This window comes from Mandrillus leucophaeus, unplaced genomic scaffold (assembly GCF_000951045.1).
Source record: "Mandrillus leucophaeus isolate KB7577 unplaced genomic scaffold, Mleu.le_1.0 Scaffold19, whole genome shotgun sequence".
Classification (NCBI taxonomy): Eukaryota; Metazoa; Chordata; class Mammalia; order Primates; family Cercopithecidae; genus Mandrillus; species Mandrillus leucophaeus.
In genome coordinates, this window is record NW_012101920.1 from 6,777,820 (window position 1) to 6,805,041 (window position 27,222).

The 27,222-nt window shown below is 50.5% G+C and overlaps 1 protein-coding gene across 1 annotated transcript in view; it reads right to left on the reverse strand.

The window, feature by feature from the left end:
* BMP7 (bone morphogenetic protein 7) overlaps positions 1–27,222 on the reverse strand; it is a 75,944-nt gene that overhangs the window by 32,108 nt on the left and 16,614 nt on the right. Inside the window, exon 3 of the mRNA XM_011978147.1 lies at positions 6,355–6,503. Within this exon, the coding sequence (XP_011833537.1) occupies positions 6,355–6,503 (149 nt within the window). The remainder of the gene's footprint in view (positions 1–6,354; positions 6,504–27,222) is intronic.

The following is a 27,222-nucleotide window of genomic DNA, read 5'->3' on the forward strand; positions in this document are numbered from 1 at the left end:
CTCTCCTCTCTATCCTCTCCTCTCGCTCTCCTCTCTATCCTCTCCTTTCTCACAGGGCTCTGGGCAGTGCTAGATTCACCCCGGGTCCCTGACACCAGCATCCAGCGTGGGGTGTAGGACACAGCCAGTCCATGGGTGGGAAGCACAGCTTGGGGGCTGCAACAAGTGGAGAGGCTGCCTCTCCTCTCTTCTGTACTAAAGGAAAGACAAACAGACTCCAGCCCTCATTCCTGCAGCGCCAGCCCATCCCCAGGGAGATGAGACCGGGCTCCCCGCTCGGCCCCTCCTGACGAGCTGCAGGTGCCTGGGAGTTATAGGCTTCTCCCCACGAGGGCACGCTGGCCCGGAGCGGAGCCCCAGCTGCGGCTGCTCCGCGTGGTGACTCACAGGAGGGCCCAGCTGGGAGGAAGAGGAAACAGACGCACGCTTCCTGGGTGGTCTCAGAAGGGCACCTCTGCACTTTGACCTCAAGACCCCCCACCCGTGGCCAGCTGGGAGGGAAGGAGGGCGCCATCCGGGCTTTGGAGTTTTGGAGACCACTGGCAGGCAGGGGCTCACGTGGGGTCAAACACCAGGCTTCCGCAATAAGGTCTTTGATGGCTGCGCCCCACTAGAATGGAAGCACACTGGCCCAAACTACTCTCCTCCACATGCCCATTGTGTGCATGAGAAAAGCAAGGCCCCAGGAGGTGTACGGACTCCAAATTCCAGCAGCTGCCAGGGCCCCTTCTACATCCAGGCACAGTGTAACTGCCTAGTGGTTGCAAGCTTCAGGTGACCCTGTCTCTACCCCTTCTGGATGGTGACATGGGCATGGGCACCGCTGCCTGGGCCCCTGTCTTCTCTGGATGCTGGTGCAGGCAGATTATTCTCTGAGTTAAGGTCAGTAAGAAGTTCCCAGGGTAGGGACCAGGGCCTCTGCAGCCAGCTCGGGGCCAGGCACAAAGCAGGTGTGCACTGATTTGTCGGATGCACACCACCTCCCACAGGCTCTGCTGCCCTTCCCCGTGCAGGATCCGGCAGGGGAGGGTTGAGACCCAGAACCCAAGGGGCACCTGTCAGCCCAGGCACCATCTTGTAAACAGGCTGCCCCAGGCACTGTGCACGACTTTGCCAGAGTGTTGTCACTGGGCCAGGCCTCAAGTTACCCAAGTCTTATTTTAAAAGGTGACTAAGGAATAAAAAACTACATATTGGGTGCAGTGTATACTACTTGACTGACAGGAGCACTAGAATCTCAGACTTCACCACTATATGATTTGTCCAGGGAACCAAAACCACGTGTACCCCTAAAGCTACTAGGGAAAAAGGGCATATTCCTGGGCGCATCATCAGAGATCCCCCACTGTGGGTCTGAAATGGATCCCAGGCACCCGCACGTGCAGTTTGCCCTGCAGGGTGACCCTGATGGACACCAGGCTTGAGATCCTCCACAGTAGGGAAAACAAAGCATTTTCACAGCCATGATGTCTCGAAAATCCTGGGCTCACTTGCTCCTTAGCTCATCCCCAAAAGGTCCAAAACTCCACACAGCCAACTGGCCATTATACACTTTGCCCCTCCCTGACAATCTGAGTGGGTGATCCTCCCCTGACTTGGGCAACCACACCAAACCCACTGCTTGGGCACGCACAGCACCTGGACAAGCCAAGTCCCTGGGCGGTGGCACCACACCCAGCCCCCAGCGCCCTGCCCAGGAGGGGCAAAGAAGGTGTCACGGAGCCAGAGGGGGTCACGGACGCAGCATCTAATCCTTGATCTGACTCTAGATAGCAACTTGCAGCCTACGGAGAGGGTCTCAGGTGGGCTGCTGAAATACGGAGCCCCGGCAGGTTCTCAGGAGCCTCCATTTCCTGCCTGCACCACGGGGATGTGAACCATAGCATCTACCTTGCTGGGTAATTGTGATGATCACAAGACACAGTGGTGCTCCGTAGCAACCACACACTGACCAATTACACTCTTCACTCACATGAGCTCATCTAATCCCTCACAACCACCCTTGGGGATGGAAACTATTATTAACCCCATTTTCCAGATGAGACACATTACGTGACTCACCCTGGGTCACAAGGCCGGAAACAGCAGGGCTGGGATTTGAACCAGGGGAGCCTGGCTCGGGAGCCTGAGCTCTAACCATCGGGCAGCACTGCCTCCGCCAATGCTGAGCCTTTCCCCATAACCTGGACAATGGGGGGAGTAGGTGCTGGAGGCAAAAAGGGCAAAAGGACTCTGAATGTGTCTGGGGGGAATGGTGAAGGCAGGAGCGGTACTAGGAGGAGCTAGCCACAGGGCTGGCATCAAATAAGAGAAAAATCACCTGAACCAGCCGGGCAGGCAACACAGAGAAGCACAGAACCCACTGGGGCCCAGTTGCAAGGTCTCCCCAACATCTACAAGTCCACAGAAACGGTTACTGTGAAGAAGGGAATTAAGTCCACCTTAGCCATATTACTTCATTTTTATCTTATCCCTAGAATGTTCCACAGGGGCTTCTAGGGAAAAAGAAGAGTCAAATGATTCTGTTGCTAGATGAGTTTGGAATTCCTTGAGGCAATACTTCCTATCCAGAGATTCATAATGGACACTGGCAAAATAAATGCTCTGATAAGTCCTGCAGAGAAATCTGTTTCATTTATTCAGCCTAGCATTCGTCATATTTAAATGACTGTGAAACTCTTCCTTTTTCCCTGAGGCACCTATTGGCACTTCACGGAACAGTCTGAGGATTGCTGGTATAGAGCAGGCATCACAAACTTTTTCTGTTAGTATTTCTGAAAATAATACATATTTTCAGCTTAGCGGGCCACAGGGTCTCTGTTACAATTACTCGACTTTGCTGTGAAAGCATAAAAGCAGCCCCAAACACAATGTAAACAAATGAGTATGGCTGTGTCAATAAAACATTAGGTATGGACACCAAAATGTACATTTCATGTAATTTTATATGATATTAAATATTCTTCTTCTTTCAATTTTCCTCAATCATTTAAAAATGTGAAACTATTCTTAGATCACAGGCCACACACATACACACAAATCAGGCTGCAGGCTGACTTTGGTCAGCGGGCTAGAGTTTGCCAACCCCTAAGATAGCAATGGAAAGCTCCAGTGTCTTCTAGGACCACTTTTAACTCTCAGGGGCATGGAAAGGGGAAGAAGAACAAGTTGCAGGGTAGCGGGGAAGTGGGAGACAAGCAGTAGAAAGAAGACTGATATGGAATTCAGGGCACAAGAGTGTGTGCTAAACTCTTCAGTCCGCTCACATGGCCTGTGACTTTACGTGAGTAATTCTACAACTCGGGCAGAGCGTATGTTCTGGATGGTCTGGGGTGAGGAGGGTCTCTATTTTCTCACTCAGACCTCCTGCAGGCCTATCAAATGCTGGAATTGTTCCTGCTACCCACATCCTACTGCCAGGCACCTAAGCTGGAGAAAGAGATAAGGGCCCCTAAACTACACTTTGATAAATTATCCCCAAGATGCTGGCCAGGATGTGCCTCCAGCTCCAGACTAAGACAGTGGCCTTTGATAAGAATTGAAAAAGAGGCAAAGTCCAGGATCAATCAAGGAAAAGGTTATTACATTCAGCTCTATTGTCTTTTTTTTTCTTTTCTTTTTTGAGATGGATTCTCTCTCTGTTACCCAGGCTGGAGTGCAATGGTGCCATCTGGGCTCACTGCAACCCCCGCCTCCCGCGTTCAAGTGGTTCTTCTCCCTCAGCCTCCCGAATAGCTGGGATTATGGATATGCACCACCATGCCTGGCTATTTTTTTGTTGTTGTTTTTTGTTTTTTTTGCATTTTTAGTAGAGACAGGGTTTCACCATGTTGGCCAGGCTGGTTTCAAACTCCTGACCTCAAGTGATCCACCTGCCTCGGCCTTCCAAAGTGCTGGGATTACAGGCGTGAGCCACTGTGCCTGGCCAAGCTCCACTGTCTTAATCCACGTGGCAAAATCCAGCATACGCAAAGTAAAAATTAAACTAAAAAACTGGGGAAATGTTTGCTGCTCAAACTGCAAAGAACCAAAATCATATAGAAAAAGACCAAAACTTACCAGAACAATGGGCAGAGGATATGAACATACCATGTGCAGGAAGAAACTGCAAATGGCACACATGAACAAAATGCCCCACCTCACACAGAATAAGAAAAAAAGCAAAGTCAGGCTACAAGATACCATTTGTTATCTGTTGGATTAGCAAAACTCTATGTTTGAGAACTTGAACTGGCAACAATGGGAAAACAGGCACCCTCATGCATTGCTGGTGGAGACGCAAGTGGAATGGCCTCTAAAGAGGCCAAACTGACATTATCTATCAAAACTACAAATAGGCCAGGCACAGCGGCTCATGCCTGTAATCCTAGCACTTCAGGAAGCCAAGGCGGGTAGATCACCTGAGGTCAGGAGTTCGAGACCAGCCTGACCAACACGGTAAAACACTGTCTCTACTAAAAATAGAAAAAGTAGCCAGGTGTGGCGGCAGGCGCCTGTAGTCCCAGCTACTCAAGCAGCTGAAGCAGGAGAATCGCTTGAACCTAGGAGGCAGAGGTTATAGTGAGCCGAGATCATGCCATTGTACTCCAACCTGGGTGACACAGTGAGACTCCATCTCAAAAACAAAAACCAAAACAAAACAAAACAAAAAAACAAACAAAAACTACAAATAGACAACACCACCTTCAGGAACTGGTCCTAGAGTTATATTCAAATGAAAAATGACCTACACACCGAGGTTTCCCACTGAAGCCCTGTTTGTGAGACCAAAAGACTAGAAAACACCTAAGCATCCATTCCAGGAGAGCTGGGTAAGTCAGTTATGATGATGATGGTGGTGGTGATGATGATGATGATGATGACTGCTCTCCTTTACATGTGTATGACAATTAGGTCCTGTTCTAAGCCTCATTACTCAAAGCATGGTCCAGGGACCAGCAGCTTCTGTTACCTGGTGGCTGTCTGAAAACAGACTCCTCTGCCCCAGGCCAGCTGAATCAGAATCTGCATTTTACCAAGATGCCTGGGAAAATCCCATGCACATTAAGGCACTATTTTAAAAAACTCTTCCCATAATAACCCATTACATCTTGTAACAACCCAATAGCCCAAACCCTCTCACCACCTGCATGCTGGAGATGAGAAAGCCCAGGCTCTGACAGGTTAGGGAAATTGTCCAACGCCACAGTGTGTGTGGGTGGCAGAGCTACATGGACACAAAACACATGGAACAAGGAAGCTCTTTAATGGCTGACAGGACCAATCTCTGAGATAAGTCATCAGTTGGAGAACACTGTATATGCCAGGCCACCATTTATGGGAGGGGGAAAAACTGAAAGCTGAATCTCCATGTAATTTTTGAAACACCCAGAGAGCATCTCCTGAAAAGAAGGAAACAGCAATTGTCCCTGGGAAGTGGAACTCAGCAGCTGGAGAAGAAAGTGGGAGGGAAACTATTTCGTGTTACACATGTATTGTTCATAGCTCCAAAGGCAAACATTGTGAAGGTGTTTATTCAAAAATAAATGAAAAAAAATTGTTGTTCACAAAACTGGTGGAAGGAAGAAGTTACACAGCTGGAAACCATCACCACTGAATTTTAAGCAAAGTCAAGCTACAAGATACCATTTGTTACCTGTTTGGGGTGGGGGAAAATTAGCATAGAGAAGCCCATTCCCACTTCCCCACTCACCATCCTTCCTTCTTCCCTTCTCAAAGGAGGCAGAACTGTGGTGGGAATGAGAGGTGTGGGGGAGGGCAGACTCACAATGGATTCTCCAGGAACTGGGGACTCAGACCCACATTCAGGTTCTAATGTGGAAGGGACTAATGCCTTGCATGAGGGCAACTTTGTCCCACAGGGGACAATCTGGCGATGTCTGGAGACATTTTTGGGTGTCACAACTGGGAGACGCTACTAGCATCTACTGAGTAAGAGACCAGGGATGCTGCTAAACACCCTGCAGTTCACGGACAGTCCAGAATGTCCTGTGTCCTGTGGTGTCACCTTGGAGCTCTAGTTAAAGTGTAGGTTCTGATGCTGCAGGTCTGGGGAGGGCCCAGGATTCTGCATTTCTCATAAGAGGGCTGCCCTCCCCCCTGCTGATGTGGGACCACCCTTTGTGTAATGAGGCCTTACCCAATTCTGCTATGGCCAAATATGTAATCTTCTCATGGAAAGAGGGGAAGGGGCTGCTTCCGGTTTGGATCAAAAGGCTGAACATGGAGTACTGGTTGGGAGGGGTGGGGAAGCCTGTTTGTAGTGAGGCAAGCATGAGCACTACTGAGACCCTCCTGAAGTCCAGGAGCACAGGCTGCATTAGAACTGGTGGTGGCAGTGGCCGGGGGACTCACCATCCAGTGTCTCCACCGAGAGCTGCAGGCCCAGGTTGTGCCGCGGATTGACCACCCAGTGGTTGCTGGTGGCTGTGATGTCGAACACCAGCCAGCCCTCCTCCGAGGCCCAGAGGGTGCGGCTGTCGAGCAGGAAGAGATCCGATTCCCTGCGAGAGAGGAGGAGAGACACAGGCTTTGCGTCAGCCAGGTCACAGCTCAGCTTCCCCAACAGATGGGAAGCAGAGCCTCATGGAAAGAGTCCACTGGTCCCCTACAAGTGGGAACATCAGACCAAGATCCAGGCACAAAGACCCCTCAGTAGTTGTGGTGAGGAAAGAGAGTGCAGAAGAGCTACAAAGAGACACATGCAGGGAACAGGCAGCTGTTACAAGGCAATATCACCCCACAAATTGTTAGGGGCATCCCAGCGGGACAGAGTACAGGAAGACAGGGATTATGCAGCCTCCGTGTTGCTGGAAGAGTCTCAGAGAGCAGAAGTTGATAGTGACTGCACTATTCACCATGTGCCAGATACTGTCCCACAGGCTCAACACTACACTGTCTCATTCAATTCCCACAACCCTAAGTTCATTTCCAGGACGTGCACCATCTTCCTGAGCCCACCAAGAGGCAGGAGGTGAATCTCTGGACTGACGGTATTAATAGTGAAAATCCTTTCATTCTCTCTTCCTCACTTTTTACAGTAGCAAAATGGGTACAATCATAATTAACTCGATAGGGGATGGAGGGTGGATGGATGGGTAGATGGATAGGTGGGTGGATGGATGGGTACGTGGGTGAATGAGTGAATGGATGGATAGGTGGGTGGATGGATGGGTACATGGGCGAATGAGTGGATGGATGGATGGAAGGATGGATGGATGGGTAAGTGAATGGATGGGTAGATGAGTGGGTGGCTGGGTGGGTGGGTGGATGGATGGATGAGTAGATGGGTGGGCAGGTAGGTGAATGAGTGGATGGGTAGATGGGTGGATGGATGGATGAATGGGTAGAGGAGTAGATGAATAAGTGGGTAGATAAGTGGATTGTTATGTTTCTGGATAGTAGAAATTTAGTATGAAAAATCTTCATAACATTTCTTGCACACCTTTAATAAGGATTCAAAGTTTCAATACTTTAAGTCCTTTAATAGTCAACTAGAATGTTTATACCGCTGTGTTGTACCAGAAACCAAGGCATAATGATGAACAATGTGACACTGGTCCCTGTCCCAGGGCAACAACAGTCTCTATCATACTTGGAGTTATCTAATCTTCCTGGGGATTACAGTGAATCTTCTCTGCTCACACATAAAGATGTCAGACATACCCTTTATGGAGCACTTACCATGTGCCAGGCTCTGGGTTGAAACGCCTGACCAGTCTCATGTCACTTAGTTCTTACAATACTATGTGGGGTAGATAATATTCCCCATGCCATTGTGCAGAACTCAAAACTGAGGCTCCAAAAGGTCGAGTTATTTGCCCAGGGTTATGCCACTAGGACAGTCCAGGCAGGACTGGAAACCAACCAGGCTACCTGCAAGCCCAAGCTTGCAACCATACACAAAGACAGTTCTTCTGGACACTGCCTTTTCAGAGCCTTTCACCAGTCAACCTCATTGGAATGTAACCCACTAAACCACGGGCAGGAGCCGAGCCACCGATGTCCCTTTGATGAGGCACACATCTCCAGTTGGCTCCAGCCCCCAGCTCTCCCTACTAACACTGTGGAAAACCACCCTTCTTTATCTTCCTGTCTGACCTGGACAACTCTAGGTTTGTGAGGTCTGCTAGATCACCCTTCTGCTGCATGCCATAATCTGTCAGACATTCATCAGGCACATCAATGTGAACAAGGCTCAGAGAAAGCATACGGGAAACAGATCTGTAATGTTAGTGAGTGCTGGGAGATTAACAGACCCAGAGAAGCATACACAGGGAAGAAGAACCAGAGTCAGAAACCGACAGGAACCAAAGCAGGCGCGAGGGCACAGGGCAATTTTCTCAGGAACAAGCACAGAAGGAACAAATCGGAGCTGCCTTTCCCTCTGGGCCTCTCTCCATCCAAAACTCTGGGGGAGAGAATCCAGTTGGCCCAGTCAAGTCATGTGCCCACTCCTAGCCATAGAAGGGTGGGCACTCCACAGCAATGGACAGCATCACCAGGACCAAAGATGGGGGCGGGAGTCACCTCACCCCATGCCCCCCCAAACTCTCCTTTTTAACAACCCCAGAACCTGATTCAAAAAATGCTTAATTCTGTTATTGCTATGGTTTCAATGTTTTGTCCTTCCCAAGACTCATGTTGAAAATCCCCAATGCATCATTATTAAGAGGTGGGCCCTTTAGGAGGTGATTAGGCCATTGGGGATGGATTGATGTATTTATGAATGAGTTTGGAAAAGTCTGGTCCCTTTTTGTTTTTCCACCTTTGACCACGTGAGGACACGGCAACAAGGTGTCATCTTGAAGCAGAGGGCAGCCTTCACCAGACACTGACCCTGCCGGCACCTAGATCTTGGACTTCCCAGTCTCCAGGACTATGAGGAATGAGGTTTTTTGTTTTTTGTTTTTTGTTTTTTTTTTTAAAGATTGTAAAGGACTCATTTCTCTCTCAAGCACAGAGAGATGACAGAAGCAAGGAAGTCTTTTTAGAGCCACACAGGACTTTGAAGACCCTAAGTTTGCCTTTCACATCCAAACTGAATTAAAATAATGAGACGATTTTTCATGACTCATTAACTTCTTCCCCATGCTCTTTCAGAGGTAGTTTCAGGCTGGCTTTGGGGATATCTACACAGATTTTAAACTTATAAACAAGAATTTCCTGCTGTCTTATCTCCAGTTTGCCTGGATGACTTTCCTGGCTTTGAAAAGCTACCAAGGTTGTCAATGAACCATTAGCTATTCTCAACAATTAACAGATGAGACAAGAAGCACCACTCCAAGTTGAAACAACTTCTCCTACTGAATCAGGCTCCCAAGGCCCCTGTAGGAAATATCCACACCCCAGCACAGAAGTCACAAACCCAGGTGGTGATTTTGCTGGAAAATTGTTATTAGCAGGAAAATGTGACCAGATAATCTGGACAGGCCCTCGAAGACAGTGAAACAATGAATGGTAACCAGGGGAACAGAGTGAGATCTTTAAACAGAGAACGCCTCGCCAAACGATACTGAGCATTCTCTTATTGCAGGCTATGACACTGAGGCCAGATGCTACAGGCCAGCGCTGACTCATCCATGAATCAACGTGAACGCGTCGACTCCCCTCCTTCAAGTCATAGTTTGCAATGTGTCCCAGGCACGTTTAGGAGAGCCAAATCTTCATTGGAAGGCACCGGAAGACAGGAGCCTTGCTGAGATGGGTCAAGTGTGAGATGCTAACACGGGCTTTGCTTTCAGACTGAGAGCCCAGGTGTGAGGTTGGACCTCATGGAAAGGACAAGGAAGGAATTACTCAGCAGCCAGGTCCAGTCTGACAGCTGGGAGAGGGGGAATTTCTAGCTGCCACCTCGAGCATCATAAAAGAACACTGGTTCTTATAACCAGGAGAGCACTGAAGGAGCCCTTTGTGACGTTTTTATTTACCTTGAACACAGTGGCCTCCCTGGCCCAGCCCAGGTGAGAGAAGAGGTAGGGAAGGCTCAGGGTGAAAGGCCTTGAGGAACCTAAATGTGTTCTTTCACCTTCGCCACTGCTGAGAATCTCGGTGCTTTCCACACTTTGGTTCTCCGAATCTCCCCACCAGCCCTATGAAATGGTCAAAGTCCTGTTACCGTTTTACAGATGAGAAAAGTCAGGGTCAGTGAAATGAAGCCAATTGTTTGCAGTGACACACCTGATAAGTGGCAGAACCAGGTGACAGCGCAGGAAACCTGACTCAAGAACCTGAGCGCTTAAACCCTGCCACCTCCTTCACTCACCTGGGGACAAGAGACACATAGGAATATGTTGAATCCTGTATGATACGTGATGTCATCACAGACAGAGAAAATACTAGAGAGGGATGAAACCCGGGTGATGGAGAAGGGATAAGGCAAGGTTATGCCAGATAATTCCTGTGTCTTGGTTTCCTCTTATGTAAAATGAGAATAATGCCATCTTTTTCAATGATTAGGAAGAGCCAAGTTAAGACCAGCCTGGCAGCAAACTCCCAGATGCTCCTGGAATATAGTTATTACAAGGTATGTCAGTGTTGGTGTCTATTCTCTGCTAAACTTCAGGAAATCCTAGGATGGGGACTTTACATGTCTTGGCCCCAGAGGTTACGTGACTTGCCCACAGTTCTCCAGTCAACAGACTACATGTCCATTCCAAGCATGTTTACCTTGGACTCCAAAATTTGTCAGAAAAGTGTACTGTGTTCACAGTAGTGTTAGATTTTCTGCAAATACGGCCACCAATAATTCCTTGTCTCTGTACGCAGATGCTGCTGTCCCATAAACTTGTGGAGTCTGTTCCCCACCTCTGAGGTCTGGACTGACCATGTAATCTGCTGTGACCAGTAGGACCCAGTGGAACTGAGGCCCTGCCAGGCTCAGGACTAGGATTTAAGAAGCCTATCATTTCTATGTTTGCCCTCTGGGAAGCAAGCCACTGAATCGAGAAATCTGACTACACTGCTAAAGGAAGAGACCACATGGAGGGGAAGGAGGCACAGGCCATGGAGGATAAGGATCTATAAACCAGAGAGAGAGAGAGAGAGAGAGAGAGAAACCAAGTCAGTCCCCAGTGAGGCACCATCTCAGGCCTTCCAGACCTAGTCAAGCTCCTAGCTCCATCAGTGACCACAGAAGACACCAGAAAGAGTAGAAGAACCACCCAGCTAAGCCCTGCCTAAATTCCTGAGCAATAAAACAATGTTGTTTTAAGCCACTACATGTGAGTGGTTAGTTTCAGAGATACATAACCCAAACAACAGTCACATTGTTTATAACAGAAAAACTGAAAACTAACCATCCAGTGAGAGAGACTGGTAAAAACATTATGGCACGTCCAAGGCAACAGAGCCCTGCACAGTCACTTCAAAGGACCATATAAAGCTACACTTGTTGACAAGGTGGAAATATGATAGGAAAGTGCTTAAGAAACAGAATTTGTAGGATGTAAACTTCTGGGAAAATGCAAAATGCAAAAATTGGTGCAAAAAGAAATGAAAATTTTGATTTGCCCAAAAGAAATTGAAATAGGAAGGTCTTTCCCACCCCCATACCCCAGTTGGTTTTATAACCACAAATTTTGCAAATTATCAACAGATAATTCTTTCTTATATAATTTGATCAAGAACATGGAAGAGGGAGAGTTTAAAACCCATATTGTAAAGCTAGCATGCCACTGACTCCCAAAATAGAGAAGGCTAATTTGAACAGATGTTTTCCTAAAGAAGACGTGCAAATGGCCAGTGAGCCATGAAAAGATGCTAAACATCATCAACCATTAGGGAAACACAAATTGAAACCACAGTGAGACAGCACTTCACACCCACTAGGATGACCAGAGCCAAAACCACAGATGATAACTAGTGTTACTGGCAAGGACGTGGAGAAAGTAGAACCCTCATACACTAATGGTAGGATTGGAAAATGGGGCAACCACTCTGGAAAACAGTATGGTGGTGTCTCAAAATGTCAGATGTAGAATTACCATGTGACCCAGCAATTCGACTACCCACAGAAGCAATTAAAATACATGTGCACCCAAAATCTTACACACCAATGTTCATAGCAGGATTATTCACAGCCAAAAAGGTAGAAATAGCGAAGTGTCCATCAACTCACGAACAGATAAACAAAATACAGTAAATTGATACAACAAAATATTATTTGCCATTAAAAACTGAAGCTCTGATAAAGGCTACAACACAGATGAATCTTGAAATCATTATGCTAAGAAAAAGGAGTCAGACACAAAAGATTGCATAGTGTATGAGTCCATTTCTATGAAATGTCCCAAATAGGCAAATCCATAAAGACAGAAAGTAGGGCCAGGTATGGTGGCTCACACCTGTAATCCCAGCACTTTGGGAGGTAGAGGTGGGCAGATTGCTTGAGCCCAGGAGTTCAAGACCAGACTGGGTAAGATGGCAAAATCCCATCTCTACAAAAAATACAAAAATTGGCCAGGCCTGGTGACTCACGCCTATAATCCCAGCACTTTGGGAGGCCAAGGCGGGCGGATCACCTGAGGTCGGGAGTTCAAGACCAGCCTGACCAACATGGAGAAACTCCATCTCTACTAAATTGCGTCATTGTACTCCAGCCTGGGAAACAAGAGCAAAATTCCATCTCATAAATAAATAAATAAATAATATATATATATAAAAATTAACCAGGCATGGTGGTACATGCCTGTAGTCCCAGCTACTCGAGAGGCTGAGGCAGGAGAATCGATTGAGCCCAGGAGGCGGAGGCTGCAGTGAGCTATGATCACTCTACTGCACTCCAGCTTGAGTGACGGAGCGAGACACCATCTCAAAAAAAAAAAATAGAAAAAAAGAAAGATGAGTGGTTGCCAACAGCTAGAGAGGTAGGGAAAATGGGGGTAACTGTTAGTGGGTATGGAGTTTCCTTTCGGGGTGATGAAAACATTCTAACATTAGACAGTGGTGTTGGTTGCACAACTCGGAATGTACCAAAAACCACTGAATTATACACTTTATATCTTAATAAAGCTATTTTTTGAAAATGGATAAGACCAATCTAAGCCCCAAATAGAGCGCCCCAAATATAGGTGCCATTATGCTAATAATTGTTTTAAAGTATACACACATCGGCATGAAACATTTATATGCATACAGACCAGAGTGGCAGCAGCAATTCACTGTGAAATATTTTACTTCCCTTTACAAGCTAACACATGTACATCAATACTGTCTCAGTTTAGTAAGCACATCCTATTTCTGGAAAAAGCTAGATCTGTATGGGGCAACATATTTCCATGTTATACTTGATCAGCAGAACAAACCTAGGTAAGGTGGCAAGCCTGGCTCTCACCTTGTTTCCTGGGTTCAGACAGATTTTCCCCCTCCTCTAATCTCACAGAAAGGCAGCAGAGCCAGGGGACAGGCCACACGTCTTTTGTCTATAAACTTGATGATCCTTCCACTTTCTCAGGCTGTTTCTGATTAAAGAAATAGCAAGACCCCAAAAGTCATCTTCTCTTCTCTTCTGAAATTGGGTTCTCCCATGGCCCTGCTCTGCAAGGCATGAGCCACTGGTGACCCCGATGCCGCAGCACTGAGAGACGTTAATATTTAACCACCAGCCTGAGAACAGTGCGTTGCTGGGCTTTCGGGTGCCTCCTCCCAGGGACACCCAGGTGAACCGGCTGAAATCTAATTCTAGAGGGAGCAGGAGGAGGAACCGCACGTCCCCAAGCTCATTTCCAGTGTCTCTCAGCCCACCTTCCCCTGGAAAGTCCTACCACAATGGAAAAGGGGATATTTTTAAATCTCAAACGTGGGAAGGCAGGAAGTCCTTTTTTTGGCCTCTGGTTACCTTCCTAGAGGCTATTTAGAGACTGATCCTTATGGGCCTTCACCCACCACCCCACTCCCAGGGGAGTAAGACTCCCATGTGGGATGCAGGACCAGGGCCTCAGCACAAAAACAGATCCAGTGAAGCTGGCCCTGAAACTCCCCCAGGGCAAAACACAGCAGAGTTGGGAGTCTGAGGATCTCTCTGGCCCTGAGGCACCCAGGCAGGCGTTGGAGCCACAGGAAACACAAATTCCAACATGGCCACGCAGTGCACACTGCCTCATTGCCTGGAACAGTTGGTGTCCTGTCTGTGCCCACCATCAGGGCTCCTTCAGCCTTCTGCCCCTGGGCCCAGCCATCCAGGGTCTTAGGAGCAGAACAGGCCCTTGGAAATCCATTCTGGTCATTTTAATTTTCAGCTTGGAAGATCAGAGAGCTTCTGTCTTACACATGGGCAGCTGGTGGCTGAACAAGGATTAGACACCAGTTCTGGGCCATAATTTAGGGCAGTGTAATAAAAATCTTCTCACCATCACAGCTTGAGAGCCAGCCTGATCTCCCCCTCTGCTACCTTCAGACACAGCCCCCCACCACCTTCAGGGAGCTGGTGCAAGCCAGGGTTGGAAGGGCCGCATTTGGAATCACCTGGCTGGTGGATGGGGGCCCTCAGCACCCTGATACCTTGTCCTGGGCACCTACTGCACACTAGTCTCTTAAGGGACACTCTCCCACCTCCTCCTTCCTCCTCCAACGAGGTCAGTACAATCTGTAACCCCACTTTATATCACCTTAATACCACCTATTACATGGGGATGGGGATTGTACCAAAAACTGAGGGGCAGGGAGGCTCAGGACAGGCCTCCGCTGGGAGCAGCAGGTCCCAGGCCAGAGGTTACTCGAAGCACAGAAAGCTGTCTCCAGGGGCCCCACCCAAGTTAGAGGAGGCAGGGCAGGAGAGCACAGGGCTGGCCCAGGCCCACCATCAAAAAAAGGAAAACACACTTCAGATGAGACGGTAGGCAGAATAACACCCCCTCAGACACGTCCAGGTCCTGATCCCGGAAGCTGTGGGTATGCCACCTTCCAGGTCCTGATCCCAGAAGCTGTGGGTATGCCACCTTCCAGGTCCCGATCCCGGAAGCTGTGGGTATGCCACCTTCCAGGTCCGATCCCGGAAGCTGTGGGTATGCCACCTTCCAGGTCCTGATCCCGGAAGCTGTGGGTATGCCACCTTCCAGGTCCTGATCCCGGAAGCTGTGGGTATGCCACCTCCCAGGTCCTGATCCCAGAAGCTGTGGGTATGCCACCTTCCAGGTCCTGATCCCGGAAGCTGTGGGTATGCCACCTCCCAGGTCCTGATCCCGGAAGCTGTAGGTATGCCACCTTCCAGGTCCCGATCCCGGAAGCTGTGGGTATGCCACCTTCCAGGTCCGATCCCGGAAGCTGTGGGTATGCCACCTCCCAGGTCCTGATCCCAGAAGCTGTGAGTATGCCACCTTCCAGGTCCCGATCCCAGAAGCTGTGGGTATGCCACCTTCCACGTCCTGATCCCGGAAGCTGTGGGTATGCCACCTTCCCGGAAGCTGTGGGTATGCCACCTCCCAGGTCCTGATCCCGGAAGCTGTGGGTATGCCACCTCCCAGGTCCGGAAGCTGTGGGTATGCCACCTTCCAGGTCCGATCCCGGAAGCTGTGGGTATGCCACCTTCCACATCCTGATTCCGGAAGCTATCGGTATGCCACCTTCCAGGTCCTGATTCCGGAAGCTGTGGGTATGCCACCTTCCACGGCAGCAGGGACTGTGCGGATGTGGTGAAAGATTTTTCAGTTGGGAGATTATCCTGGATTATCCTCATGGGCCCAAAAGAATCATAAGGGTCCTGATAACGGGGAAGGCAGGAGGCCAGAGAATAAGATGTGACAGTGAAAGCAGGGAACAGTGTGGTGTGACTGCAGCTGGGGACCTTGAGCCAAGAAAGGGGGCTCTGTCTCCTAGAAGCCAGAAAAGGCAAGGAAACAGATCCTCCCCGAGGCCCCCCAGAAAAGATGCAGCCCTCTGGACCCCCTGATTTGGGCCTAGTAAAACCCATTTCAGACTTTAGACCTCCCAAACTCTAAGAGAATAAATGTGTGTTGTCTTAAGCCACTAAGTTGGCGGTCACTTGCTACAGCAGCTAGAGGAACGAACAGTTTCTCTCCTGAGATCCACACTGAAACGCCTCCTCTCCACAGGTGCTCTGCTAGGAGCCAGAGACACAATGGCAGCCAGAGATGGAGCTCCGGGTCCAGAGGCTGGGCGTGCGTAGCACAAAAGAGGGTCATTCAAACCCGAATTAAGTGGTGTGAAGGAGGGAAGAGTCCTCTGGGTGAGCAAGACAAAAGAAAAGGACTAGATGTGAGGTGTGAGGGTGTGCGGGAAGGACGTTCCACAGAAACATCTCCTGTCGGGGGTCAGAGGATGAGTAGAGCTAACACAGCTAAAAGGGCAGGGAAAAGCGTTCCTGGCAGAGAGAACTGAATATGGAAGTCACGATGAGAAAGTAGCGAGGAGAGGGCACAGGTACATGATGTCCCCGGCAGGGCCTCTGGCCGGGGGAGGTCAGGTCTTACTGAGGGCTGGAAAGCCGGGAGGAGTTCTAAGCAGGGGTGGAGATCACAGGTTTTACCACTCGAAGACCCAGCTGACTCTCCCCGACCCCTAGTCTGACTCTCACCCTCGCCTCACCCTGCTGCTCTTTGGAAAACTGCAGGCCGGACATTCTGAAGGCCTGTGTGTTGTGAATGGTTGCTGGGCCGCAAGGATATTCCTCAGAAGAAAAGGAGCAAGAGAGCGAGCCAGCGAGCACAGCCAGAGCATTCCCAGGCTAGCATGATGTCATGGAGGGAGCACAGGCTTGTGGCTGTGGTGTCAGGCCGGGAAACTGCAGCCCGCCACGCACCTGGAGTCAGCCCAGCAGCAACCCCGGCCTGCAGGGAAGCCTGGGAAGGAGATCAAAGGAGCCCAGGAGGAAGCCGGCCCCACCCTGGCAGCCAGCTCCCGGGTCCAAGGGGTGCCCCTCCTGAGCTGTAGGCTGGGGAGGACCCAGCCCGGGCCCCAGGCTCCCCCACCTCAGCTTCAGGGAATGCCCTACTTTCCTGCCAAATCATAGAACAGTCCCTGGCATCCCCCAGACGGGAAGATGAAGTCAGGGAGGTCCAGGGCTTTTTAAAAACACACTTCCTTGAAGACGGTGCCTATCCAGGAAGACTAAAATTAAAGCTCTGGGGAGTAAGGTGGAAAAATACACAAAGAGGCACAATATCCTCCTGCCCCAGACAGAGCTCAGGTGGCCACCCACGGCCCTCTCACCCATCCCACGGCTGTCTGTCTCCCTCTGGGCAGGGCCAGCTGACTGCGGACAGCACCCGCCCAGCCACTCATGGGAAGGTCAGGAAGACGCCCGTCCAGCGCCCGGAGGCCAGTGTTGTCACAGTCAGAAAGCGAGTCAGTGGCCCTTATGTTCTAGCCCTCAGTTTCTCCACCCACAAGACAAAGGGTTTGGAGTTTTTCAAGATCTCAAAAACTGCAACTTATTAATAGGATAGCTAAGAGAGGAAAATGGGAGGGTCAAAAATCCAAAATGCGCTGTGGTGAAATAAGGTTGGGAAGCGCCGCACGACACATTGCTCCTTAGAGATGTCGTCATGCACCTTAGCTCTTTAAAGGCTCTGAGAAGTCTGCTGCAAAGAAATGTCTGCTTCGGCAATGGAGCACAGTAATGAGTCGTTCAAACTTGTGTCTAGGTGCGGATCACAGAGGCAGGGGGTCAAGAGGGAGGAGGATCATGGCGACAAATGGAAGGCTCTCCCTCATTTGAGACACAGCCACCAGCAGAGACAATCAGGAGGTCAGGGGCCCGGAGTCCTCTCTGTGATGAAATCCCCAGAGGGGTCCTCTGGTCCCACAGTGGGTGTTCAGGGATGTGGGCTGTAGGGCTCCAGGCTCTGGGTTGCGGAAAATTGGAATTAAATCTCAGTGGAGTAACCCTGAGCAAGTCAGCCTCTGCCCATCAGGTTCTTTTGTTTATAAAATGGAGGTAGCCATGAGGATTGTTCTGAGAATGAGTTAAATGGAAAGATATGCTCAGCTGGTTGGAGCAAACCTCAATGTCAGTGTGAATCTTCCACCATGGGATTCAAGCTGCCTCGGCTTTTAAAGCAAGATCACAACTGCAGCAAGCTGACCCCAACTCAAGATGGAACCATCTCAGAACAAGGCCCCGAGCGAGCCCACTGAACCCTATGGCACCTGAGAGGCAGGCACCGTTGTCCCCTCTCACAGGTGGGAGACTGAGGCTCAGGGAAATGCAGGTAGTGAATGGAGCCAGCCCAGAGCCCCGTTCCAGCAAAGCGCCAGCCCTGCACGGTGATGGTTTGATGGTGGAGGGAGAGCTGCCGCCCAGCGAACCCCGGAGGTTCCACTTCCATGCTTCTCACCCACACTCCCCCTGCCCCAGCAGCCTGCAGGGGCTGAGCAATTCACTTCCCTGCTTCAAACCCTTTAGCAGCTCTTAGGATAAAAAGCCAAAGCTCTCGAATGTGTTCTGTGACAAAGAAGACTATGGTACTGACAGTCCAAACCGAGAAACTGGGGAGAGAGAGGAAGCATTATCATCAACTCCAGGTCACCCGACCTGTAAGGCCCTGGATGGTCTGGCCCCTATCTCCACAGTCACCTCCCACCCAGCCGTCCTCATCTGTGCCAGTCTCCAGCCCACCACAACCCTTCACACATGCTGTTCCCACTGCCTACAACACTGTTCCCTGCCTTTTCACCTCCCTCACACCTGCCCGTTCTTGAGCTCCCCAGGGAAGCGTCCACTGATGCCCTCCTACTGGCGCATCCATGTCGGACACCCTCCAAGCCCAAGTCCTCTCCCCTGCGCCATCTGGGCTGGAGTTTCCGTTTGTTTGTATAGCTTTTTGGGTTTTCCTCTTTCCTCGCCAGGTCTGAAGCTTTCTGTCAGCAAGAACCAGCCCTATTTTGTTCAGCCCTGGAGCAGCCTCTGCGCCGGTGCTCTGCACCAAGCACACAGCTCAGCACAAAGCAGGCCTTGGATGCACACTGGACAAACGTGCTGGTATCCTCTGCATCCTTACAGCCAGTGAAGTTTTCTGGTTTCACTTCCAATCGTTTATATTATTAAAAGAGAAATGGTAAATACTTTTTCAGATTATTCCAGTAGCTCCAGAAATGGCTCTGACTCACAGTTCACTGGGGCCTTAGCCCACCCTATGCCCCACTAGGCGCCCACTCCCAGGCCATGGGTACCCAGCTGCACATGCTAGTTGAAGGGAGACCCTCGTCAGCCCCTGGGCACCTCCATACCCTCCACCTTCACAGGCCTGGCTGTGGAACCAGGGGGCGGTCAAATTACCTCAAACTGACCCCCTGCTAGAAACTGCCAGGTTGCATGGGCTTCCGGTTTAGTGCCCCCATTTCCTGTCCCCGTCACCTCTTCAGAGCCACCTTCTTTCCCCACATCAGGAAAAAATCAAGAGGACTCAGGCAGGCAGAGAGCAACAGCTGGGAAGAAAGTATGTCTCACATTTCCTTTTGGACCCGACTCTTGTCACTCTTTGCTTAAGATACCAGGGTTTCAGCCCCAGAGTTTCTGGAAAACTGGAGGCTCTACCATTCCATTCAACCCAGGCGTGATCCATCCGGAAACCCAGTGGAACTGAGCCGCAAGCTGGCTTCCGGCCCACAGAACACATCAAGAACTCTGGTGAAACGTCAAGAACTCTGGGGGGTCCCCCCAGAAAAACCTGGGGGGCACTGCAGAGCTTCTGACGCGGCTCTGGGGGAAATCCCACACGGATGGGCAGCTCCCTGCGTCTGGCACTGTGGAGGTGGGCGGGCAGCCATGGAGGATGGGGAGACTCATCTTTCTAGACTTCCCCTGGGGGCTGCATTTCCTCCAGCCTCCAGGTCCAGACCAAAATAGAATGAGGTAAATTCAGCCCCTTTCACGCAGCACACTCAAGGAATAAACAAGCACCACAAATACAGTCTTCGAGCTGGGTCATCTTTCCAACCTGTTTTTTTTTTTTGTTTTTTTTTTTTTTAAGAGAACCACAGGCTGTTTTAAGATTCCAAAGCCAGAGACAGAAAAAGTGCAGCAAAGCAGGGAGACAAGGGGAGAGAAACTTGACAGTGCTTTGCAGACAGAAACAAGTAATGCAATTTCCAAATTCAAGAGTCTCAAAAACAGAGGCTGGGTTGGAACCTCCAGAAAAGGCCAGAGCGGGGTGTCTAAGACTTATTCTCATGGTAGCATCCTTAAGCCAGGGGGTCCAGGAAGGGGGCAGGCTGAGGACGTCGGCTTGCACTTAGTAGACCCTCACCGGGTCCCAGGAGCTGTGCCGGTGCCAAAGCTGCCCCTTGCCAGGGAGCCCTCCCAGCTGCCCTGTATGGTTGACACTTGGCCTCTGTCATGCTTCAGTGACCCCAGAGGCAGATCCTGAGTCAAGGACTTGAATGCAAGTAGTTTGTCTGAGAGGTGACCCCAGGAACCACCTGGAGGGGGCGGGGAAGTGAGGCAGGCTTGGAGATCGTCAAAACAGAACACTGTGGGCCTGGGACTCAAGCCGGTCAGAACCTCCTGGAGACTATGCTCCTGAGGGGTGCACCTGAGGGTGAGGGCCGTCTCCTGAGGGTGAGGGGCTGTCTCCTGAGGGCGAGGGGCCGTCTCCTGAGGGTGAGGGGCCGTCTCCTGAGGGTGAGGGGCCGTCTCCTGAGGGTGAGGGGCCTGTCTCCTGAGGGTGAGGGGCTGTCTCCTGAGGGTGAGGGGCGTCTCGTGAGGGCGAGGGGCCGTCTCCTGAGGGTGAGGGGCCATCTCCTGAGGGTGAGGGGCCGTCTCCTGAGGGTGAGGGCCTGTCTCCTGAGGGTGAGGGCCGTCTCCTGAGGGTGAGGGGCTGGGGAATTCTCCATGGGCCTTGACTCCGACTCCTCAGTGGGTCAGAGAAAGCTCCCAGCAGAGCTCCGCATAGGGAAAGGTGTGTGGGGAGGGGAAACCTAGAGGTCTGCGGCTCAGCCGGTCCATTTCTCCAAGGAGAGGTGGAGACCCTGTCCAAGGTCACAGCTGGTGAGGCTGACGTGGCAGGAGTCACCGCCTGAGGAGCCAGACATGGGCTGGAGGAGAAATGCAGTTTACACGCATGGCAAGGACCCCTGCCAGGACAACCTGTGGTGGCATCTGCAGAGAAAAGGCTCAAACACCAGCGATGCAGGGGAAGTTGGAGGATCCCTCTTATGTCAAGAAGCGAGACAAGGGCTTCAGAGATGCTTTTCCTACTGCACCGTGGGCCCCCGCACGTGGAACCCCCAAGGGAAAGGGATGGAGGCAGGGCTCAGCTGGAGAAAGCTTTCCAAGGAGAATGACCATGACCGGTTTCTTGGGAGGCTCCTGGTTCCAGCCCTCAATCCCACTTGCAAACCTGACTCCCAAACCACCCCCACCCACTCTCTCCCACTTCTGGAACCTGTGGGTTCAACCCCAGAGCAGGAGGCTGAGCCCACTCCTTAAGCCCACAGCACGGAGGGGAAAGAGCCTGCTTTTGAGGATACCTCAAGTGCCACCTTTAAAGCACCCCTACCTAGGCCCTGGGGAAGTTAGGAGACAAAGAACCCTTACCCCAAAAAGGCTCTTATAATCTAGTTTCCACTCAAGAAGCACAGCCACGTGCAGTGTTCTGTGCCAGGCACTGGGGTCACCATAGCTGAAAGCCCAGGGGTTACAAGGACTCCCGTCTGGGGACCCCATGTGGCTGTGACCCAGGTCACCCAAGCTCAGAGGACAGCGAGCCACAGCCAGAGCGTAAGGATTCGGGTTGAATTTTAAAATAGGTGGGGCTGAGATAGACCGAACACTAGTGGGAGAGGATTCTGCATCAACTCCCTAGCAAACGCCGGGTGATTGTCACCTTCAGAAACAAGCAAAGCCAGAGAAACACACAGGCAGGAGGAGTCCCAGGAGATGTGGCCACTGAAGGGTAGGTGGCGTCCTGGACAGGACAGAAGGACAAGAAGTAAAAGCAAAGGGATCCAGAATAAATGACTGACTTTCACTAATAAAAATGCAGATGCTGGGTCCTTAATTATAAAAACTGTACCCTATTTGATGTAAGGTGTTAAAACAGGGAAACCAGGCGTGTCTGCGCGTCCGTGGGCTGTGTCTGTGTTTCCAAGGATCTGTCTGTGTTTCCACATGTTTACGTGTACAGGAGACAGCCGGAAATGAGGCTGGGGCTGAAAGGTATCTGTATAAAGATATCTATCAACACAGATATCAACAGACATCTATATCCAGGGAGATGGCAAGGCCAGGGCTGACTGCATGGGCGTGTGACCCACGCAGTCACACGGGGCCCAACACACAGAAGTACTCCGAGCTTGGTTTCATGCTGTGCTGTTGCTGTCTTGAAATCCTTTATACATTTTTGACAAGGGGCCCAACATTTTCATTTTGCAGTGGGCCCCAAAAGGGACACAGCCAGTCCTGGGAGCTTGTTTTCAAACGTTAATGATGAAAACTCCATGCCCTACATCTGACTAGTTGGGGTTAAACATGGGAACCTGTATTTTTCTCTTCCAATGTATTTCCAGGAGGTTCTGACAACAGCCGGGTTTGAGCACCACCCCGGACAGATGTGTGTGAGGAGCTGCACAGCTGGTGTTTGGTGGTAGGTAGCAGTGAGCAAGGTGAATGGGAAGGTGGGAAAAAGACAGGGCAGTCGAAGGACTTCCCACTTAAGTATGTTCAGCTTCGGCTGTGTCACCCAGAGGCACTTGACATCCCTCCCTCCACCCTGTGCTTCTCAGTCAAGGCCATTCTGCACTGTCTCCTAACTCTTCCCCAGGGCCTAGTTAGAGACCCGTTAAAGATGGGACCCTGACAATGTCTGCTGACATTTTTGGTTTCACAACTGAGTGTGAGGATGTGTCACTGGCATCTGGTGGGCAGAAGCCAGGGCTGCTACTGAATGCCCTACAATGCCCAGGATGGCCCTTACCCCAGAGAATGAGCCTCCCCCAAAGGTCACTACTGTGGAGGATGGAAAATAGAAACCCTGCCTCAAATGACAGGGTATAAACACTTCAGCTCTCTTGATGGGACTAGGGTGAGGGTGCACCTTTGTCTCCAGAACCTCTAGCAGGAAGAGTGAGCCAAAGTCACCCTACGGGGTGCTCTGCAGCAGCACCGCTCCCTCACCTGGCCTCCCCACCTCCCCACTGTCCGATGCTCTAAAGGCCTTTCTTGGAAACATTTTCTAATCCTTCACTCTCACAGCCACACAATCCTCAGCTAAGGGTCAGCTTCTGAGAAACCTGACCTGAAACCAGTTTCACTTGATGGCAGCTTCACTCAATTGGCAGTGGCTGCCTCATTTAGAGATCTTTACCAAGGATCCAGGGAAAGGGAGTGCTGGGATCCATTAGCAATGCCTGCCTTGGTCCCGGGAGGAGAAGGGTGGCTTGTGTGCTGGAATGCAAAGCCAGGTGTCAGCTTTCCTTCTTCCTTTCTTGGGGTGGCAAAATGGAAAGCCATGGGCATTACTGAGGAAAAAGAAGAATATTGCACTGACAGAGGTGGCAATAGGAAGACAAAGGAAGAAGCAGGGTTTGGAAGAACCTTGAGTATTTACCCACATGCCTACTTCCAATCTGAACTTGAACTAGCTTCATTAATTGTGGTTGTCTCCTTTAAAACATCATTTTCCTGGTAAGCCTGTATTCCTCATCCTTAGAGTTAATATTTGAGCAGACACTTTTCTTCCCAGCTACAGATGACTGCTTATGACCAAATTGAAAAATATTAATTCTCTTTGTCTCCTGCCAAAAAGGCTAAAGCGATTACAGATCCTGATTCGAAACACAGATGTTAATACATTTGGAAAAATGAGCTTCTATAGGCAAGCAGAGGCCCAGGGCCAAGCATGAAGTGCTTTTGGAATCAAAGTGCCAAATCAAGTTATCCAGAGAGCTGTCTCCACGAAAGCCTATTCTCCCCAAATGCATTCCAGTGTAAAGAACCCCAGGCTGCCGCACACATGCTGATGTCTCCCCTATTTGCAAACAAGAACTGACCTACCCTTGGGTACCCACTGGCACACAGCTCTAAATAACGTAATTATAATCATCACAGGGAAACATCCATAGGATCAAAAAGTATCATAATTACAAGCAATTTTCACTTTTTGGAAATTGGGCTCAGATGCTGAAGGAAAAAGGCATTCTCGAGTTTCAGTTCTGGAAGAGAAAGCATGTTGGAGTGTTTGCTAGGACGGACTAGCCCCAGGGCAAAGATACTGTGGCCAGCACCTGCTCATCCAGCAGGCATCTGCTGTGCGTGCGCTCGGGCACACAGGACCAGACCATGCGGTGTGTGAATTCAGGAAGCCCACATCCTCAAAGGAGAGGCCGGGTCATGCTTTCATCCTTTCATGCATTCAGTGTCTTAATGAGCACCTATTATGCGCCAGGCTCTAGGAAAAATGAATACCACAGTGAGCAAAACGAATGAAACTCCTGCCCTTGTGGAGCCTCCGTCACTGTCTCTGCTGGGCCCCACTCAGATCTCACTCAGATCTTCACTGTGCAGCCCACGCTGGCTCAGCAAGGGTCCACATGCTGTCCAAGTCCATGCAGCTTCCAAGGGATGGAATAAGAGGCAGCTCCAGAGGCATCTGCAAAACCTCACTACACACTGCTGGGACAGGCTGGGCAGGTCACTGGTCTCTGCCTCAGTTTCCTCGTGTGGAAAATACGAATTGCCCCACCATTTCCCAATTTACAGGACTGGACTGCCATGAGGAGAAAGAAAAAAGTGTATCCACCAGCCAAGGAAGAAAAACATATGTGACTGGGGAAAGAGGTAAGCTTCTCATCCTTAATCCCCAACCCAGAATTGTGCCTACATTTCCTTGTCTGTGAAAAAGGGTGTGGGAGCAGACACGGTGGCTCATGCCTGTAATCACAACACTCTGGGAGGCCAAGGCAGGAGAATAACTTGAGGCCAAGTTCGAGATCAGCCTGGACAACATAGTGAGACCTCATCTCTACAAAAGTAAAAACTAGCCAGACAGTGGTGTGTGCCTGTGGTCCTAGCTACTTGAGAGGCTCAGGTAGGAGAATCACTCCAACCCAGGAGGTCGAGGCTGCAGCGAGCTGTGATCACTCCACTGCACTCCAGCAGAGCAACAGAGTAAGACCCTGTCTATCTCTAAAAAAAAAAAAAAAAAAAAAAAAAGAGGGCTGGGCAGGGATAAGGGTGCCTCCATGGAGGGTTGTTGTGGGAAGCAGTAAAGAGTCCCTGTTGCATACAATTAGCTTTTGTCATTATGACTGTTCCCAAAGGCAGACATCCCTTCTCCCAGAATAGACAAGTGTCATGGGAGAAAGGAGGCTCCGAGATCGCATTGTGGACCCGGCTAAATCGATGGAAACGTAAAGGGAGCAGACCTTTCCCACAGATGGTCTACAAGAGGGCAGGACTGACCACCTTGTGGGGACACCCACTCAGCTTCACCGCACATGATATAACACCTATGGGGAATCAGGGAAAATGTGGGCAACCTGCTGAGCACCTCCCCACCCCTGCCTGCCATAAATAGTCAGCGAACGGAATCTGTTGCCGTTGATTCCCAGCCACCACCTGTATGCTCCCTGTGAAGCCAGGCTTGGGATGAATTATGGGAAGAAATAACAGGGACAGAGATCAAAAAGAGCCACCAAGGCCCACCAGATGGCCTCAGACCACAGGACAGGAAGCCAATGGGCATTTGGCCCCCAGATGCTGAATAGGGGATGCTGGCCGTGTCTCCAGCATTAACTGGATTGAACACAGTGGTTTGCCGTCTCTGCCCAGCTGGGTGGTTTTTTCCAGAGGGATCCCTGCAGATCCATGAGAGGACCCCAAGTGGAACCAAAAACATTAAGGCCAGCCACTCCCGCTCAGGCAGCTTCAGCCTGGGTTCTGGAGTGGGGCCCAGAGAAAGGGGCTGCGAGGAAAAATGCCAAGGCTCCTTGGTGAGGACTGCTTTCCTCTGACCTTCTAGGATATCCTGGAAGTTCCCAGTAGCCAGAAGGAATCCTGCTTGTCTTCTGAAAAGGCTACTCAGGAAGCCGAACTGGCACATCCTGAGAAGGCAGCTCAAAACCAGAGCTCATGCCCTGGGGCTGAGGTGTAGTGGCAAGAGGTTGAAGTCAGGAGATGAGGAAACAGGCACATAGCCTTCAGGAGCAGCAAGAAGCTCCAGAGGCTCCCGGAAACTTCCAGAAGCCTCTGGAGCCAGAGTCCAAAGGGCTCTTCACCCTTAGCCAGTCCCTTTCCTGTGCCATTGAGACTGACAATTGTGTTCTGGACTATACTTTGGGTTCAGTCTTATAGCAAGAAAAACAGTCTTCTCTGAGACACCAAGCTGAAGGGAACATGGAATGTGTCAGAGAAGGCCAACATGGTGAAACCCCATCTCTACTAAAAATAAAAATTTAGCCAGGCGTGGTGGTACACACCTGGAATCCCAGCTACGTGGGAGGCTGAGGCAGGAGAATCACTTGAACCTGGGAGGTGGAGGTTCCAGTGAGCTGAGATGGTGCCATTGCACTCCAGCCTGGGCGACAGAGTGCAACTCCATCTCTCTCTCTTAAAAAAAAAAAAAAACTATTTCCTTCCTCTTGGGCATGTAAGACAGCTCATGGGTGAGAAATCAGAGAGATCTTACCCATCTGTTCATACCCTAGCACACAGGGAGCTTTTAAAGCACACCAATGACAGTTCAACCCCTACGGATCAGGACTTTTAAAAGGCTCTGTAATTCTAATGCACAGCCAAGGCTGAAAACCAACTCAGGACTCAACAATGGAGCCATGTGAGCCCCAGGTGAGGAAATCAGCACTATGGGAATCACTGAGGCACGGCCATGGCTAAGATGGTGAGTGCTGGAATCTAAGAGCCTGGGTTCGAGTCCCACCTCTGCCACTTTGTAGCTGTGTGCTCTCGGGCAAGCTACTTCCCACCTCTGAGCTAGGCTCTGCACCTGTAAAATGGGGATGATACGTCTTCATAGGAAACTTTGCAAGGCGTGAAACAAAGCTGAAATGTCCAGCACAGTCATAAACCGTAAGCACCACGCAACGAGAAGCCTCAACCACAGGGTGGAGACGTGCTCTGGAACGTGACCATGGCTCTCTGCCCAAACACGCTCATGGGGGCTAACGGCAGGGCAAAACCCACCCAGAGTCTTGCTACCAAGTCATGAATCTGCACATCACAAGTTGCCGCCACCCCAGCATCCCCAGGAGAGGACTGGGCAAGGAGCCCTGGCCCACTGCCCAAGGGCTGTCCTGTGAGGGGGCTGCAGC